We start from the raw sequence: 18157 nt of genomic DNA, 5'->3' as shown, positions 1-18157 counted from the left end.
ATAAACTCTTAATAAATCTTTGAATGCACGTGTAGATCTAATAGTGAAGTTTGCCTTACACACAAAGTGCCTAAGTGATAAATTAAAAAACACATTTAAAATCAGCACTAACTGCTAAGTATGTGCTGGAAAGTAACAATTTATTTTGAAGTGATATATATCTCCTTGAAAAGAAGTCCTGGAAATGATTAAATTATCATTAAAAAAGAAAGAAAGAAAGAAAGAAAGAAAGAAAGAGAGAAAGAAAGAAAGAACTGCCCACCTCCATGGGAAACAGGCAGAACTTGATTTGTAAAGCTTAAGTGAGTAATTTGAGGTGTTTGATATAACAAGTAAATTGGGTGGGGAAAGCAAGCTGTTTTCACCTCCTACTCTTCTCTGTTTTTAAAAGACAGCCAAATTCAGATCTAGGAGAAAAGCAGTTCTATACTTTTATAGAAACCTGTGAGGGAGATGTCATTCTGTCCATGCATTTAACAGAAGAAAGCAGACTCTTCACCTAAGTCCATGCAGGACTTATTATTACAGTGCGGTAATTATGAAATAGAATTCCCACATAGAACGATGCTGTTCAAAGAAGAATTCTGTCTGTTCTCCAAGGGAAGTGACACACTTGACTCCTGGTGTTATTTGAAAGCCTATTCTTTCCTCTGCCTTCTGACACTTCTACCACCCTCCTCATTCCTTGGAATCACCACCACCACCACCATCAAATCATCACCCAGTTCTGGTCCAAAGTGGTCCACGGAACCGACTGGACCAGACCAAAAGTGTCAAAATAGGAGTAACAGGGAGCAAAAATGGCTATCAGAAGGGGATAAGAGTCATATTTATATTTGCACAGGATGCCTCTTAAGAACTCAAGGAAGCATTGTGAATCCTCCAGCTGAGTTACTGTGGACCTCAGTATGAATGAGTTAATAGTATTGGGTCCAGGCAGCTGTTGACAAAGTTAACAAAAATTCATATGAACTCACCTAGACAGATATTTGTGACATAGCCTTAATTTTTTTAAAAAGTTGCACACCAATATGTATTGTATTTTTAGTTTTTTAAAGAGAATCTGTGGGCTCGTCCTGGCCGGTGAGGCTCCGGTGCTTGGGCCTCCTCCTGTGTACTGAAAGGCTGCTGGTTGGATGCCAGGTCAGGGTGCATGCCCCAAGTTTGGTTGGATCAGATTCACTCTGCACGGATGTTTCTCTCTCACTCACTCTATTTCCTCTCTCTGTAAAAATCAATAAACTATTTTAAAAATCTTTGGGCTATAAATATATCTGTTAGAAAGCATTAATGGTTGAAGGGAGTCAAAGTGTCCTCAAGAAGATTTTGTCTAGTGAGGGAGATAAGACTTGTATGTAAATAAAATTATGATACTAAGATGGATAGTAAAAGACAGTTTAAAAGAGGATCAGCTCTCCTCTCTCTCTCTCTCTCTCTCTCCTCTCTCCTCTCTCCCTTTCCCCCCTTCTTCCCTCTCCCCTCTCTTCTACTCTCTCTGAAAAGCAATGGCAAAAAAATGTCCTCAGGTGAGGGTAAACAACAACAAAAAAGAGAGAATCTGATAAGGTACCAAGAGAATCCAGAAAAGAAATAAATTTAATCTGAATGAAAGCATCAAGGAATGTTCTTAACTGGGCTGTAAAGATGTGTGTGAGGGTTTACAGAGTGGGTACAGTCAGAATCCACTTAAAAAAAACATCCTCTCCTCACCCTCGCTGGTTTCGCTCAGTGGGTAGAGTGTTGCCTTGCTCACTGAAGGGTCCCGGGTTTGATTCTGGTCAAGGGCACATGCCCACGTTGTGGACTTGATCCCCAGTAGGGGGCGTGCAGGAGGCAACCCATCAGTGATTCTTTGTCATCATTGATGTTTCTCTCTCCCTCTCTGATGTTAATAAAAAGATATTTTAAACAAACCCTTTCAGTGTAGTTGAGTTCCACATACAACAACAATGTGCTTATAGAAATGCATGTACACTATGGATAGCTGCGTACTATATATGTCTCCGTATCCTATATAAGAAAAGGGTACTATGATGCGCACTTACCACCAGGGGGCAGATGCTCAATGCGGGAGCTGCCCCCTGGTGGTCAGTGCGCTCCCACAGGGGGAACACTGCTCAGCCGGAAGCCCAGAAGCTGGGCTCACAGCTGGTGAGCACAATAGCAGTGGAGGCAGCCTCTCCTGCCTCCATGGCAGCGCTCCTGAGGGCTCCCGGACTGCAAGAGGGCGCAGGCCGGCTGAGTCCTCCACCATCGAGTGCATGAATCCTGTGCACCAGGCCTCTACTGTGTGTGTGTGTGTGTGTGTGTGTGTGTGTGTGTAATGTATAATATATATAACATATATATATATATGTTTAGTGTCACATATCAATTTATTAATAAATGTATTTTAAAAAATCCTCACCGAGGATATTTTTCCATTGATTTTTAGAGAGAGTGGAAGGGAGAGGGAGAGACAAAGAGAGAATCATGGATGTGAGAGAGAGACACATCAATTGGTTGCCTCCCACTCTTGCACTCCGACCAAGGCCAGGGATCTAGCCTGCAACTAAGGAATGTGCCCTTGACTGGAATCAAACCCGGGACCCTTCAGTCCGGGGGCAGACACTCTATCCACTGAGCCAACCGGCTAGGGCTAAACGTACATTTTAATAACTTACAGAATCTTAAAGGAGACTGCAAACTCCATCATAGGATGTTAGTAGCATTCCTGGCCTCTCTTCACTAGATCTCAGTAACATTCCCCCCAGGGATGACAACCAAAAATGTCTCTGGACATTGCCAAATGTTTCCTGGAGGACAAAATAGTCCTCAGTTATGAACCAGGCCTAAGAATTAAGAATTAGTTCTTAATTCTTATCCAGTAAGAATTCCAAAGTTCATGATTTGGATTTTCTTTTTAGGTCCCTTCTTCAAGGTTTATAACCTTGTTGGATCAAGAAAGCTTTTGAAGATCTGTTGAAAGCTGGTGGCTCATTCATTCCTCAGAAAAAGCTCCTGTGCGCATCATGTCCAGTGCAATGTCAGGACTTGGCATTTGCGTTCTGTCTCTGGGCGCGTAGGGAACTGTCTGGTCTGTGCTTCCCAGCTGGGTGGGTACCCCAAGGCTGGTGTCCAGAGCCACTCTGTGTTTACTGCAGAACACTGGTAATCAGGAGAGAATCATCCTGTTCACCGAACTCACTCTCCCTTCTGTCAACCTGCACGTCCGTTTAAACAAGAGTCCTCCCAGAAGAAAACACAACACTGTTGAGGTAGGATAGATCCGACCTCCTCTCACTCTCTTTTGGTCTAGATTCCTGTCTAGTCCAGCATATTCCCTCCTGGATGGTGCGGATAAATGAGAAGATAGAACCAAAGAGTCAGCCAGGTAAGAAAGGGGCCACCTGGACACTTGATCTGATTGTGAATGAGAGAGAGAGAGAGAGAGAGAGAGAGAGAGAGAGAGAAACTATGTATCTTAAATTTATGAACAAATCATGAATTCTCTGTAGCCACCACTCACTGGGTGCTTCTAAAGAAAGACTTCCTAGAAGTCCAAAGCCTGTATTTCTAAGTACCAACCCGGCCACTGCCCCTTCTCACCTGGTGTGAGAGCGGTGCGTCAGACTGTGGAGTTCCTGGTTCGCACAACCCGGGCAAGGCCAGCGATCGCTGACACCTATGTGGGGCCCTGAACTGCCACAACAAGTCCTCCCGGGCTGCCTGGCCCCTGGCTTCCCTGTCTCCATTAGTGAGTGACGGCCAGTAAGATTCTGGACAGAGAAAGAATGCGGGAGGGGTAGGATTTACTTCCCGGCAGGACAGATGGGGAAAGACAGATGCCTGTGTGTCCCTCTTTTCAACTTAGGTGTCTCTATTGCTCCATAAATAAAACGCGTCCCTGCCTTCTGCGAGCTCTATAAAGGCAGCGGAACGGCCGGGCCCGGGGCATTCCGGGCGGGGCACGAGCGGAGCCGCAACAGGTGAGATCGCCGCTGCAGGTGTCGCCCTCGCCACCCAGCCCGGCTGGACTCCTAGGAAGAGTCGCTGGTTGGAGATGGGACCCGTGTGGGGGCCTGGAGCGGGCGGGCGGGCGCGGGACAGCTTTCTTTCTGAGAAGCTGAGAGTGAGGAGAAAGCTGGGAGACAGGCCGGAGGAGAGATCTGCCCCACCCGCCCCAAGTTATGTCCCCCGGGGAGCGGCGACCTGCACGGGGAGCCTGCCTGCAGAGCGCACGGCCTCGGACCCGGGCGCGCGGCCGGAGGGTCCCTCGCCTGGCGCGGGGCTGCGCGTCTCTCTAGTGCGCGCCTGAGGCTGTGCCCCGGCTCAGGGGCGGGGGGCGGGGGGCGAGGGCGACGCTCCCGAGGTCCCGTTCCAGCCTGGCCCTTGCCCGGGTTCCAGCCCGAGTTTGGGGAGATTTCAGAACGCGGCCAGTGCCCTGGCTGCCCGCCTGCGGGGACCGACTGGGTCCAGCTCCCGACGCCCCGAACGCGGGGCTCACTCCTCTCAGAGTTGGGGAGCCCCGGGGAGCAGGTGCGGGCTGCGCAACCGGGGGTCTTCAGGTGGCCCCCGCAGGTGGCGGCGCGCCCGGGCGGTCCAGGCTCTCCAGGGCCCGCTGGCCGCCGGTCGCCTCGCCCTGTCCCGTCCTCTTCACCGTTTCTTCTCCTTCCCGGTTCCCTCGCCTCCTTCCTCGTCCTCCTCCTCCTCGAAGGTCATGGAAGCGCCCGGCCGCAGGTTGGAGCCGCCGCAGCTCCCCGAGTACAGCGGCAGCTACGTGGTGTCGAGGCCGGTGTACAGCGAGCTCGCCTTCCAGCGGCGGTACGAGCGGCGCCTGCAGGAGCGCAGGACGCTGCGGGAGCGCCTGGCCCGGAGCTGCAGGTCAGCCGCCCGCCACGCGTCCGTCCCGGTGGGAGGGAGGCTCCTCGTTCTCCTTTGGAAGTTGACTCTAGTCTCAGAACTTCTCTCTGGGGAGAGGGTGTCCCGGGAGTCCCGTCTCTCTTCCTCTTTGGGGGACATCTGGAGCGCTCCTTGGGGATCCAGCGGGTCCCCACTGCTTTGTGGTGATGGCCCGGCTGAGGAGAGTGGGGAAGAAAGGGGCTCGATTAAAAAGAGATGATGGGTGAAGGCATCACCTGACCAGGAGGAGTCCAAAGCCCAAGCTCCTTCAGGCAGGATGCCACCCAGAGACGGGAGTGACGGCCAGACGCGGGAGAGCGCAGTGCCCCGCGGCCTTCCCATCAGGCGGGGGACCCCGGGAAGCCTCCGTCCGTCTCTGCACCCAAACCGGCCGCCTGTTATTAGATATCCCAGACACAGAATTAGAGATTGCTGCCGGATTCTCTCTTTAAAAACCTTAAAAAAAAATAGAACATTTAAAATACATATAAAAGTAAAGAGTAGTATAATGAACCTCGTCTCCATGTTTTTATCCATCATCCAGCTTCAATGATGATCTACTCCAAGTTAATCTTCTTTCATCTATTGACACCCACTTGCCACTCCCCCCAACCCTGTTTCTCTTTTTCTCTCTCCATATATATGTTGGGGCAAAAGTAGGCTTACAGTTGTTTGTATGGAAAATAATATAATAATTAATGGATAATAATGCAAGAATGAACTTTGTGCTTCTCATACTCACAACTGTGAACCTCCTTTTGCCCCAAACCCCTGTGTGTGTGTATGCTTTTGCTCCACCTACTTTTGCCCCACCATGCATACATGTATATATTATATATATATATATTTAAAAATATATATCCAGTACATGTAAGTTTATATATATATATATATATATATATATATATATATATATATATATATATATATTCACAATTCCATTATCAGGAGTCAAAGAATGTTCACTTACTGTTAATATTGTTTTCTTTTATCTCTTGGTTGTTGAATTTAAAAAATACTAACTAGCAAGATACAGCAAGGTGTGCATTTATCATGCTAAGAGTTTTGTAAAACTGGTTCCAAGCTTGAATTGCCAAAATATACAGAGCATGTTTATTTTTCTTAAAAGAAAAAGAGAAGTAGAAGAAGGCGCCTGGGGATAGAAGTCTGAAAATTAATCTCCATTTAGAGACTCCCCATTGATCAATGTATGGCTGGACCAGAAAATGGGTTCTTGTGTAGGGATATTTTCTCAGAGGATTAAGAAGGTGGGGGTGGGGGACACTTAATCCTGTGTTTCTTACCAGGGTGCGTTTAAAAGGGTAGAGTTCTTGGCAAAAGCATGGTCAGTACTTCAGTGTTGATATTTGCGGTTCTCATTCTCTTTCTAAATAGTTGTAAACATTTAGAAACCATGAAGGGCTCAGTTCAAAACTTTGTGATTGCTTGCGGCTGAGATGAGATTGGAAACCCAGTTTTCTTGCTTTTTGACAGCTGTTCAAGAAAAAGAGCCGTTGGTGTGCTGAAGACTCTCTTGCCCATCTTGGACTGGCTCCCCAAATACCGAGTCAAGGAGTGGCTGCTCAGTGACATCATCTCGGGAGTTAGCACTGGGCTAGTGGGTACCCTGCAAGGTAAGGTGTTGGTGGACTGGCCCCAGTGGTTGTGAATCAGTCTCCAGAAGCAGTTCATGACCCTCCCCACATCCCCCCGCCCCCGATTCCCCCCCCCCCTTCCCCCAGCTCCCATGGGTCTGTACCAAGAGCTTGCTCACCTTCGAAGGCGTCATCTTTCCCCCAGAGCTTCTTAGTGGAGGAAGTTGCATCTTTCTTCCTCCTCTTCCTTAGAGTTCTCTTTCTGGGAAACTATGCTGTTTCTCTCAGGGGTGGGGAAACCTCTTTTCTGCCAAGGGCCATTTGGATATTTATAACATCATTCACGGGCCATACAAAATTATCCTCTTAAAAATTAGCCTGCTATATTTGGTCAAACAGTTAATTAACTCACCCCTAATACCTTGGCAGGGCCAGACCAAATGGTTTCTCAGGATGTTCCCCACCCTGCATGGCCCCAACTACAGCCCTATTTCCTAAGCAGTGGCTTCCCAACTTTTATTGACCATAATTCACAGTAACAAATATGTATTACATCACAATCTGTGCACATATAGCTCCTTTTGTTAAATAATATCTCACTACAAGTGATGCACTCTGAGATTTTCTATTGTCTTGTTTTATTATGCTTCCATATATTTTTAAATGATAATTACAGCCCGTAAAGTTACTTTACATCTCACACATGGTCTTGACCCTGCCCTTTGAAACTGGCTTAAAGGAAAGTGGAGGACGTATTTTAGCCTGAACTACACATAAGTGTTTTTTTCTGTTCCCCTCCCCCTCCTTTTAATCCATCCCCTTATTTTAATCTCTGGCAAAATGTCCCAGCATAGGTGGTTATTCCTTTTTTTAAAAAAAAAAACAACAACAAAAAAACTGGCTTTATATAACATTTCCATGAGCATCTTGCAAATCCATTGCCTAGTTGGTGAATAACATTCTCCTGTCTCCCAGCCCCAACCTTGCTTCTGCCCTCCCCCCAATTCTACAAAGCCCTGGGATCATGAACACAGAAATCTCATCTATTTATTATAACTTTCTGGAGCATCTACTATATGCCAGGCACTAGGTATGCTGGCATGAATAAAATACACCACTTGCTTACAAGGAGCTCATAGTTCAGTGGAAAAATAGATAACAACTGGGTGTAAAGGCTGTGGTAGGGATAAGTACCATTGCCTGCTAAGGGAGTGCACACAGGTGCACTCAACCCAGCCTTCAGGGGATTGGGAATGGCTTTCTGTAGGTTGTCAGAGGTGTGTTTCCCTAAAGGTTAAGTCTGAGTTTGCCTCATGAGGGAAGTGGGGTGGGGTGGGGTGGGGAAGAATGTAGAAAGATGGCTTAGTAATTGTCTTTTTCAGAAATTAGAAATAGTTGTTGAGCAATTCATGAGCCAAAATTTGCTTGTGAAGCTCTTAAGATTACTCAGGGCAGGCCAGGTAGATTCCCATAGAGAAGGAGGTTGTTCTGTGGTCCCAGTGTGGAGTATCAGTCTGGTCAATCATGGTTTTTTGGTTTTGGTTTTTTATTAATTTGAGGGAGAGGGAGAGAGAGAGAGAGAGAGAGATCAATTTGTTGTTCCACTTATTTATGCATTCATTGGTTGATTTTTTAAATTTAATTTTTAGAGAGGGAGAGGGAGAGAGAAAGAGAAACATCCATGTGAAAGCAGAACATCAATGGGCTTCCTCCTGCACACCCCTTACCAGGGAGCGAGCCCATAACCAAGGCATGTGTCCTGACCAGTGTTGGGGGTGATGCACAACCATTGAGCCACACTGGCGAGGGCATTGGTTGATTCTTTTTTTAAAAAAATATATTTTTTATTGATTTCAGAGAAGAAGAGAGAGGGAGAGAGAGATAGAAATATCACTGATGAGAGAGAATCAATGGTCAGCTACTTCCTGCATGCCCCCTACTGGGGACTGAGCCCACAACCCAGGCATGTGCCCTTGACCTGGGACCCTTCAGTCCGCAGGCTGATGCTCTATCCACTGAGCCAAACCAGCTAGGGCATTGGCTGAATCTTGTTTGTGCCCTGACTGGGGATCAAACCTGAAATCTTGGCTTATCAGGATAATGTTCTAACCAGCTGAGCTGCCCGGTCAGGCCTGGTAAACCATGTTTTAAATCTCAGAGGTGGTTGGGAATCTGGGATGGGGCTGTGCATTTCCTAAGTTAAATGAGGACAAGTTCTTGTGTGCACAGTGGACTCATAGGTGTGAGATGGACACATCCTTTGACTCCCGGGGGATAGGAAGGATGTGACCTGATCAGAAATTGAACTGGCAACCTCTTGGTGCATGGGTGGATGCTCAACCACTGAACCACAGCAGCTGGGCTTACCAAATCCTTTTATAATAAAGATGATTAGGGTATATCTAAGTAGCAGTTGTGCCTAAGTAGGACACTATATGAAAACTGAAAGAGTTCCCGTTTTCAGGCCTGTAAGAACAGCTGAGCCAAGTTTCGGGAAGTGAAAGTTTAAGAAGGACTTAGCCACCCAGCTGGGGACATATTATTTTTATGCATATGATGTGCATGCTTATTTTTACAAAAGTGGGAGCATATATATGCACTATCTTGAATTCTACTTTTTCTCTTTTTTTGTACTTTACATATGTCCATGTAAATGTATTTCTATACATCACATAAATTTTATTTCAGTGAATAATAGTTTATAAAGTATAATTTAGTTAACTACTTCCTTATTTTGAGGTATTCATCCAAAACATAATTTTGGGGCACCTATGGGCCAGAATATTTAGGTTGTACCCACACTTTTTTTCCTTACTCTTATAAAGGGCTTTATTTTTTTCTCACTTTAAGTGAATGAAATATGGGAAGGTAATATGGACTAAAATGTGCTGACTATGTACGAAGTATTTAAACCAAGGAAAAGAGCACATCATTATCATCTTCTACCCCTCATGTACATGGATAGGTTGAGATTTCTTCGGACCAGAAGACATTCATGCCCCCAGAACTGCTTGGGTTAGTGTACTAGAGAAGTTGGTGTCTGAGTGGAGAGCCCAGGGGCATTGTCTTGCCTACCACTTTGTACAATAGTCATTTTTTTTCTTTGTTTGAATCTAATTTCTGTTCCCCAACAAGATAGGGCAGAGCAACAATGACTGTGTTCCTCAGAACACAGGGAAACACGGAATTCAGGTGAAACTACCTAAATGCACAACTGGTAGTATAAACCATTGAACAGAATGACGAAGTTTTTAATCATTAGCTCTGACTTGATTCCTTTTTCCACTTCTGTAATCAGTGAGTGATTCAATTACTGATCAGTTGAGTCAGTTCTTTAGAGCCGTTGATTGGTGTAGATGCAATCATTATCCCAGCAGATTTCAATCATGGTCTGCAAACTAGCCTAGCCACAGACTGCATGCACAGTAAAGGAAAGCTCAGGACAAGCTGCAAATTGGGGAACTCTATGAAAGGCCTTTCTTTGTACAGTAGAAATATACTGTCCCTTTTGTTTGCGAATTCAATCCCTTTGGATATTCTTTCAGGTATGGCGTACGCTTTATTAGCTGCAGTTCCTGTTGGATATGGTCTCTACTCTGCTTTTTTCCCTATCCTGACATACTTTATCTTCGGAACATCAAGACACATCTCAGTTGGTAATTATAAGCATATACTACAATTTGTATTATTCCTGTTTAATATGTTTGGCCATATTGTGTGTATTTTGCTTCCATATCTTTGTTAATGTTTTCCAGGGAAATAGGCCTTTAGTGCTCTGCCTGCTTTTTCTATTCAGAGATGCAAATGGTTCTTCTTAGCTTTCAGAATACTTTGCCTTCAGTTTACTTTATAGTTAACTCTTTTTTCATGAAGCAGAGAAATTGAAAAATGGTTAAAATGACAGCCTACCTTCATATTTTGGCATGGTTTAGTTTTTTTTATTATAATAAACTAGAGGCCCGGTGCATGAAATTCATGCATGGGTAGGGTCCCTAGGTCTGGCTGGTGATCAGGGCTGATCGGAGCCTTCATGCTGCTGGTTGGGGCCTTCCTTCGTTCTGTGCTGCCCCCTGGTGGTCAGCGTATGTCATAGCGAGTGGTTGAACTCCCTGTCAAACTCCTGAGGAGACAATTTGCATATTAGCCTTTTATTATATAGGATAGGATTTGACTCCATATTTTGAAAGCGTTCTCTTCCATAACAAAAAATGACCATAAAAATCTTCAAGAGGTCTTTGAACTTACTGTTTTACCAGACTGGCTTAGCATTTACTAAATTATGTTCATCAAATACATATTCATTATTTCATTAAAGAGCATACTTATTTTTAAGTCAGTAAGATTGGAAGACTGGCAGAATCGTGCCAAAACAATTTTGAAACTAAGCTTGGCTTTCCTTCTTACTATGGTTCAAAATAGGTTTATTTCCTGCAGTACCTAAAATTTGAATTTTCTTTTGCTAGAATGTTCTACTAAGTAAATGTTTTAATGCTACTCTACTACTTTGATGTTTACCCTTGAGGTAATTTTGCACATACATCCATCAGCATACCAGACATGTCTACATGTCATGAAACAAAGACAACTGTCCACTATATCCCCAAACCATATCCTTGTCCTTAATTTGATGTCCCCCAGTATCTGGCATATTGCTTTGTCTCTGTAAGGAGGTTAGGAAGAGGTTTTAGTGATTGAAAGAATTTCCTCACCTGGGAGAACTGATCAATACCAAATGCTTGATGAGATAAGAAACATAGAAGCTGATTTTTTTCTCTTTTGTATTCTACCCATGTAGACATTTCAGGTTACTGGATTTTGGTACTGGGCCCTCCCAGTTGTTAAAGCCTTCCACGATTAAAGGGTAGGGTCAACATCATCATGGACAAACATATCAGCAGTAAGTGGAGAAGTTGCTGGAAGAAAAGGAGTACTTTTTAAACATAGACTCTTACAGACTGGCATTTGATATATGAAAAAAAATAATTTGTCTTGAAAAGAGAAAAAGGGAAACTATACCTTCCCTGTACTGTGTCTATTCTAACTTGAGCCCTGTGGTATTGATCAAGGTACTCAGCTCCACAGAATAGAACCCTGGATGCTCTAGGAACAAAAGTAAGATGGAACAAGTAAAGACTCAGCTTCTATGCCATCTCTGCCAGGAAACTTTACCTGACAACTCTCCCCCTTCCCATCCCCGCACCACCACCAATGGAGATCACACAAGGATAGGTTAGACACCCTTTCTGTACATGTAGAAAGCTGTATTGTAATTATCTACCTACATGTCTCTCTCTTGCTCATTTCTGGATCCTGAATGCCTTAAAACATTTGCTTTATAGCTTCTTTTATGAACAAACAATATAGATTTTTCCCAATCACAGCTAATTATCTCACACATCTTTCTAATCCTATGTAGACATGACATGTTGAACCTAAATACTTGTAATTAATAATTATTAATTGATAGAGACTTTCTCTCCCAGGACCTTTCCCAGTGGTCAGTTTGATGGTGGGATCTGTTGTTCTGAGCCTGGCCCCGGATGAAAAATTTCTCATACCCAGCAGTAATGGAACTATATCAAATGCTACCATGATAGACAATGGGGCTAGAGATGCAGCAAGAATATTGATTGCAAGCACCCTTACTCTTTTGGTTGGAATCATTCAGGTAATGGATTTACAAGTAAAATATAGATTGGCATGATTTTTATTTGAAGTAATTAACTGTTGATGACCTAAAAATAAAAGGCCCTTCAAAGTGAGAAGCAACAATCATTTACTGAGATCAATAAGAATAGCTATTCCAAAAGCATTGACTCAGGCAAAAGCCCAGTTAATGTTCCAATTAGGAGATGAAGGCAATGGGTATTTATGAAAAAGGGGAGGGGAACAATTATATCAATAGAAGGAAGGCATTTCTATTGGTGCAGATAACATAACATAGTGTCGTTCATTCTAAACAATTCTTTTAGTTTTCAGTCCAGTAGTCAGAATAACTCATTTCTTGTTATTTTGCAAAAGATCACAGGAATAGGTGCATATTTTTTGGTCTTCTTAGTACATATCTAGAAATACTTCAAGGTTAATATTACTCACTTTTTTCACATTTTAGAGTGATGGGGGGGGGGGGGAGAGGAGAGGTGGGGCATTAAGAAATTCAGATTTGTTTCCTACAAGTATTTTTGTTATAGGCAGGTTACCAGAGTTTAAATTGGTGTTAAGTTTAATTTGTTAATAGTTCAAGCGAGTAGATTCTTCTCCTAGGCAAACATTTAATTAAACATTCTTCCTTTTCTTGTTCTAGTTGGTGTTTGGGGGTTTGCAAATTGGATTCATAGTGAGGTACTTGGCTGACCCTTTGATTGGCGGATTCACAACAGCTGCTGCCTTCCAAGTGTTGGTCTCCCAGCTAAAGATCATTCTTAATGTTTCAACCAAGAACTATAATGGAGTTCTCTCCATTATCTATGTAAGTGTTTCTTCTTACTCTAGGGATGGCTCACTGAGAATGTGCTCTTTTCCTCTTTAACCTGAGTCTGTAGAGCGTATGTTCCTCCATGCCATACTTTGGGAGTCACCGAAAGCATCCTTCTCTGAAAAAAGCAATAAAGTCACGAGTAACATCGAAAAAGGCAGATTTTTCAAATCGTTATTCTCAGTTGGTCAAAATGGTTTCAGAAGTGTCAGTGCGCTTAAAAATACTGATGAAAACAAAGTGGTATAGTGAAGCTAGGACTGCTCAGGGGGGCAACAGACGAGTTCCAGTTTCATCTTTGCCTCCGACAAGCTAAGTGCCCTCTGGTACATAATGTAGGATAATGGCTGATAGTATCTACCAACTAAGTTAAATAAAGATAAATGAGGAGCATTTTGGCCCAGAGGCCGGCACAGAACAAGTACTCGATAAAAGTCGTTACTTTGAAATTATTATTTCACATCTCAAGGCTCTTTTATTTTTTTATTTGTAAAATGAAACAATTGGACATGCATCTCTAAAGCCCTTTTTAACTCCGAGAGTCCATAAAATGTATAATGTAAATGTCTGAGCAATTATAGATAAAAAGGAACATTAGATTCAGAGATGATTCAACATGCAAAAGAGATGCAAAAGAAGGATGTAGAGCACACTAATTAGATTGAAAAGTTCTTGTATCTAAATATATGTTCTATGTGAGACATGTTTTTGATGCTTGAAAGTGATGATAATAGTAACATGATGTCACCCTGGCTTGGGGGGAAATGATATGCAAAAATAACATGTCAACATTAAGAATGGAGTCCTTTAATGATCCATGTATTAGCTTCTAAAACAATGTAAGGCCATGCGTATATATCTAAAAACTAGTGAGGTGGTCAGGAATTTGCTCAATTTCACAATAGTGCCAGCATCCCACATTACTCCATCCATTCAACAAATATTATCCAGTGCCTATTATGGTCAGTTACTATGCTAAGCAGTGATAGAGGAGGAAATATAACAGTAGTTAAGATCATGGATGTTGAACTTCAATAAGCCTGGGTTGTAGTCTTGGTTCTACCACCTATTACTCATGTAAGTTTGGGCATGTTATATTTCTCTAAGCCTCAGTGTCCTCTATTGTAAAATGGGAAGAATAGTACCTATTAAAGTTGTGAGGATTAAAAAAGAAAAATTGTGTATAGCACTTAGCAAAATATCTGGCACATAGTAAAAACTCATAGTAATATTATTTTCATTATCATGAAAATAATAGGCCTCAGGGAGCTTACTGTCCACTCCCCAGGCTTTCAGTCTATTAGAACGCTTTAGCAGGCTGTTTTTTGATTCAGGATTATTTTTGTCATTGTTGCTTTTTTTCCTACCAAGTCCTTGGTTTGATTTGAAACCTCTGACAGGCTCACTTTTGCAGTCCCTGAGACAGCCTGCTTTGTCTTGCTCTCACATTTTCCCCATCAACCGTTCACTTATTCCTTCTTTGTCATTAATTCAATCAATAAGTATTTATTGACTACCTACCATATGCCAGGCATCGTTCATTCCCTATGCAAACCCACTGAATCCACCCAGGTACTCCTTATTGAGTGTACTCACTGCCTTGTATGAACATTGCTAGGTCTGCATCCACACAGATCACAGGAGGCCTAGGCCAATGGTTAACCCTGGCCATGCTGGACCTCTGTAGACAGGGAACTGGTCTCCTAGGACTCTGTTTAAGATGAAGCTTGATGCCAAGGATCCCGCTATCAACAGGGACAAAAGTAATCAGGAAGCACTAGAACAAGGTCAAAAAAGTTTTCAGTCCAACCACAATCATTAGTTGACATGTTCTTTTGAACACCATTTTTGAAGTCTCAGGTTACAACCTGTCATAGAATTTTGAAGAATCCCTCCCAGGTCAGCCAAGTTGGATGAAGATATTTCAACCATCCCTGTGTGATGGTGACTATAAGCCTCCTCTTTGGATAAAAAAGAATGAGTACGTCGGGAAATGATTGCATAAGGGTTGAAAGAGCCACTCAGTACGTGAACAGAGAATTTTGCTTATGACATTACCAATTGTAATCATTCATGAAAGAATCCTTCCACAAATGCAGAGTGGTAGTGGAATCCTCCAAGAAAGACTAAGATTGTTGAAGATGCTTTCTTTAGGATGTAGTTAACAGTCCTTTTGTTATAAGGTTGTATTTTGGATTGACTCCCCCCACACACACAAAAACAAAACAAACAAACAAAAAAAACCAAAAACACAAACCCACACACCAAGAAATAATGCATACAAAAAAAAATGGAGGATGAAATATTGGGAAAGAAAAAATATATATTAACATTAATTTACAAATGCCAGAGATGCTGAAAAGAGTATTCAGAATAGGGTATAGGATGCAGAAAACTTATTCAGAATTAGTAATACTCTTCATGCTACCATGCAGCTACTCAGTTAGCTAAGTAAATCAGAGTCCATTTAAGAGAGGCTATGTTTTCCTACCATTCACTCTGAATGGTTTGTCTTAATTGACAAAGGGAGACTTTCTTTACACTTACTAAATGGCTGCTACCTGCCCCATTTTTCTCCTAACAAAGAGAAAGACCACATTGATAAACTTTGCCTAGATGGCGGGAGTTTTGAAAGCCACCCCTAAGTTTAGTCAGATTCATTACTTTGAATCTACTTAAGTATGTAAAATTTAAGACATTATGATAAAAAGAAAGTAACACTTTAAGGGTTGAGATATATATATATATCTATATATATATCTATATATAGATATATAGATATATATATAGATATATATATAGATATATATATAGATATATATATATCAAGTTCTGATAGCAAGAAATGCCTGATGGCAAGGCAAGGGGTAATTATGAAAGGTCTGTGATATTTCTGGAAATAAATTTGGCTCCAAAAGTTAACTGAAACAATTTCCTCATATGTAATATTAGGTATAATTTTTTTATTACTTCATACACACAGGTAATGCTAGGTAAGAATGAAGAACTTATCTAAATGAAATGGTCCTAAAATTCTCCAAATATGGTAGAAAATGTGGTAAAATATTATCCATTACTGAAAAGCTCATTTTCATGATTTGAATTATTTGGAATACTAGGTGGGATATGGAATTATATGTGTACCCATATTTAAACATATTTTAGATAGTATTTTAATAGCCAACTAAATTAGATTTAATTTTCAATGCTTTCTTTATTTTTCTTTTTTTTTAATCCTCACTGGAGAATATTTTTTCTATTGATTTTTAGAGAGTGGAAGGGAGGGAGAAAGAGGGAGAGAGTGAGAAAGAGAAGCTTTGGTGTGAAAGAGACACATCAATTGGTTACCTCCCGCACGCACCCCAGTCAGTTCCAAGGTACATGCCCTTGACTGGGAAATGAAACCATGACCCTTCCTTTCATGGGCCAACACTCTAACTGCTGAGCACACCCGCCAGGGTGCCGCTGGCAGGGAATTGAACCTGGGACCCTTTGGTGCCTAGGGTGACGTTCTAACCACGGGTGCTTTCTTAGAGCATCACTTCTATATCTTTGGGCACAATCTGACTACTTTGGTTTACATGGGTGAATTTTATTTCCACGTAGGTTAAACTTTCTATTATAGAACTTTTCATAAGAGATTCTGACTGTATAGGTGACACATATATCCACATGCCTTATTTGACGCAATTGTGTAATATAAACTGATTTGGGTTTTTGGAACTTGTATTGCATTGTTAATACACCAGAGATGCTTTTTATTCAAAGGCCTAAGTGACTCTCCTAGATTAAATGTGTCTTGTGATCATTTTTGTAAGGTGAAAATGTTTGTATGATTGGAATAATTACCCTGATTGTTTTTGAGTTTGAATTTTTCCATCTTGAGTCAAAAGTAGACCTTTATTATATAGACAATTAATCAGCATATTCTATCGAGCTCATGAATTCATGCAGGTCATTCGTCATCAGAAAATTCTTATGTAAAGAGCCAGAAGGCAATACCTTCAGGACTTAGGGCTGTTTACGCCTATGGTAGATGCTCTAAGTTCTTGAGTTATTGTGTCTGCTTGTTGGAAGTTTCTCCATTTTTCCTTTTTCAATCTGCTATCATTTGCCTCACTTTGTTATTATCAGTGTTTCTGTCTCTTTTACTGACTCTGGAAAACAAAGTAAACTTGTTAGTATTGAGTTTAAAGCAAGAGTAAAATACTCTGAGAGAAAGTCCAAGAGGCTTGCTCCAGGTCAAATGCTTGCACTCTAATTCAAGCACTTGGTGGAAGGTATTTTGCTTGTACTACAGCTTCTCCCCGCGTTGCTTTACTTTCTCCTTTTTTTTTACTTTTTAAAAATCATTTTTTATTTTCAATTACAGTTGACATACATCATTATATTAGTTTCAGGTGTACAACCCAGTGGCCAGACATTATATAAACTTAAGTGACCACGCCAGAAATCCTGCATTCATACTGCACCTCCCCTAGTCTCTAGAATATTACTGACTATAGTCTCTATGCTGTACTTTACATCCCCATGACTATTCTCTGACAACCAATTCCTTCCCTTTTTTTGGCTGTTGTTAATCCTCACTGGAGGACATTTTCCATTGATTTTTATTTTTTATTTTTTAGAGAGAGTGAAAGAGAGGAAGGAAGGGGGAGGAAGAGAGAGAGAAACACATCTCTCTCACATCGATTGGTTGCCACCCACGTGCACTCTGACTGGGATGGGATTGAACCCAGAACCCAGGTATGTGCCCTTGACAGGGAATCGAACCTGGAACCGGTTGGTGTCTGAGGCAGTGTTCTAACCACTGAACACACCAGCCAGTGCTCCTTTACTCTTGAATGTATTCCAGAGAGTTGAAGTTGCTGGAAAAATGACTCCTAGATTACTTAATGTTCATAATAGGGAATTGCTGTCAGATTGTCATTATAATTCGTTTAAGTATAGTTCACCTATAAAAATAAATAAGGTTCATGTTATAAACTATGAGATGTTCCATCCCTTTATCTTCACTGGAAGATTATTTGTCTCAAAGAATTGATGAATGCCTTGTTAAGTCAAGCCTTCTTCAGGACTGAAATTGCTCTAACAAAGATATTAGTGTTCTTTCCTGGGATTCTCCCTTGCTAACATCCCTATAGTCCCAGAAACCTTCTATTTACAAAGTAAAACTAGTTTTTCTTGAGCTAGCTTATCTCTCCAC

At 42.0% G+C, this 18157-nt stretch overlaps 1 protein-coding gene across 2 annotated transcripts in view; it reads left to right on the top strand.

Moving 5' to 3' along the window:
* Nucleotides 1-3835: 3835 nt before the first annotated feature.
* SLC26A4 (solute carrier family 26 member 4) overlaps nucleotides 3836-18157 on the top strand; it is a 41940-nt gene continuing 27618 nt past the window's right edge. For both annotated transcript variants that reach the window (XM_036327521.1, XM_036327520.1), the window contains exons 1-6: nucleotides 3836-3968; nucleotides 4697-4863; nucleotides 6376-6515; nucleotides 10022-10132; nucleotides 11960-12144; nucleotides 12781-12945. In XM_036327521.1, coding sequence (XP_036183414.1) covers nucleotides 4700-4863; nucleotides 6376-6515; nucleotides 10022-10132; nucleotides 11960-12144; nucleotides 12781-12945 — 765 coding nt within the window. In that variant the 5' untranslated portion in view covers nucleotides 3836-3968; nucleotides 4697-4699. The remainder of the gene's footprint in view (nucleotides 3969-4696; nucleotides 4864-6375; nucleotides 6516-10021; nucleotides 10133-11959; nucleotides 12145-12780; nucleotides 12946-18157) is intronic.

Source organism: Myotis myotis, unplaced genomic scaffold (genome assembly GCF_014108235.1).
Source record: "Myotis myotis isolate mMyoMyo1 unplaced genomic scaffold, mMyoMyo1.p scaffold_m19_p_11, whole genome shotgun sequence".
NCBI classification, from domain to species: domain Eukaryota; kingdom Metazoa; phylum Chordata; class Mammalia; order Chiroptera; family Vespertilionidae; genus Myotis; species Myotis myotis.
The sequence above is the reverse complement of the archived record's forward strand: the minus strand, read 5'-3'. Positions and strand labels throughout refer to the sequence as shown.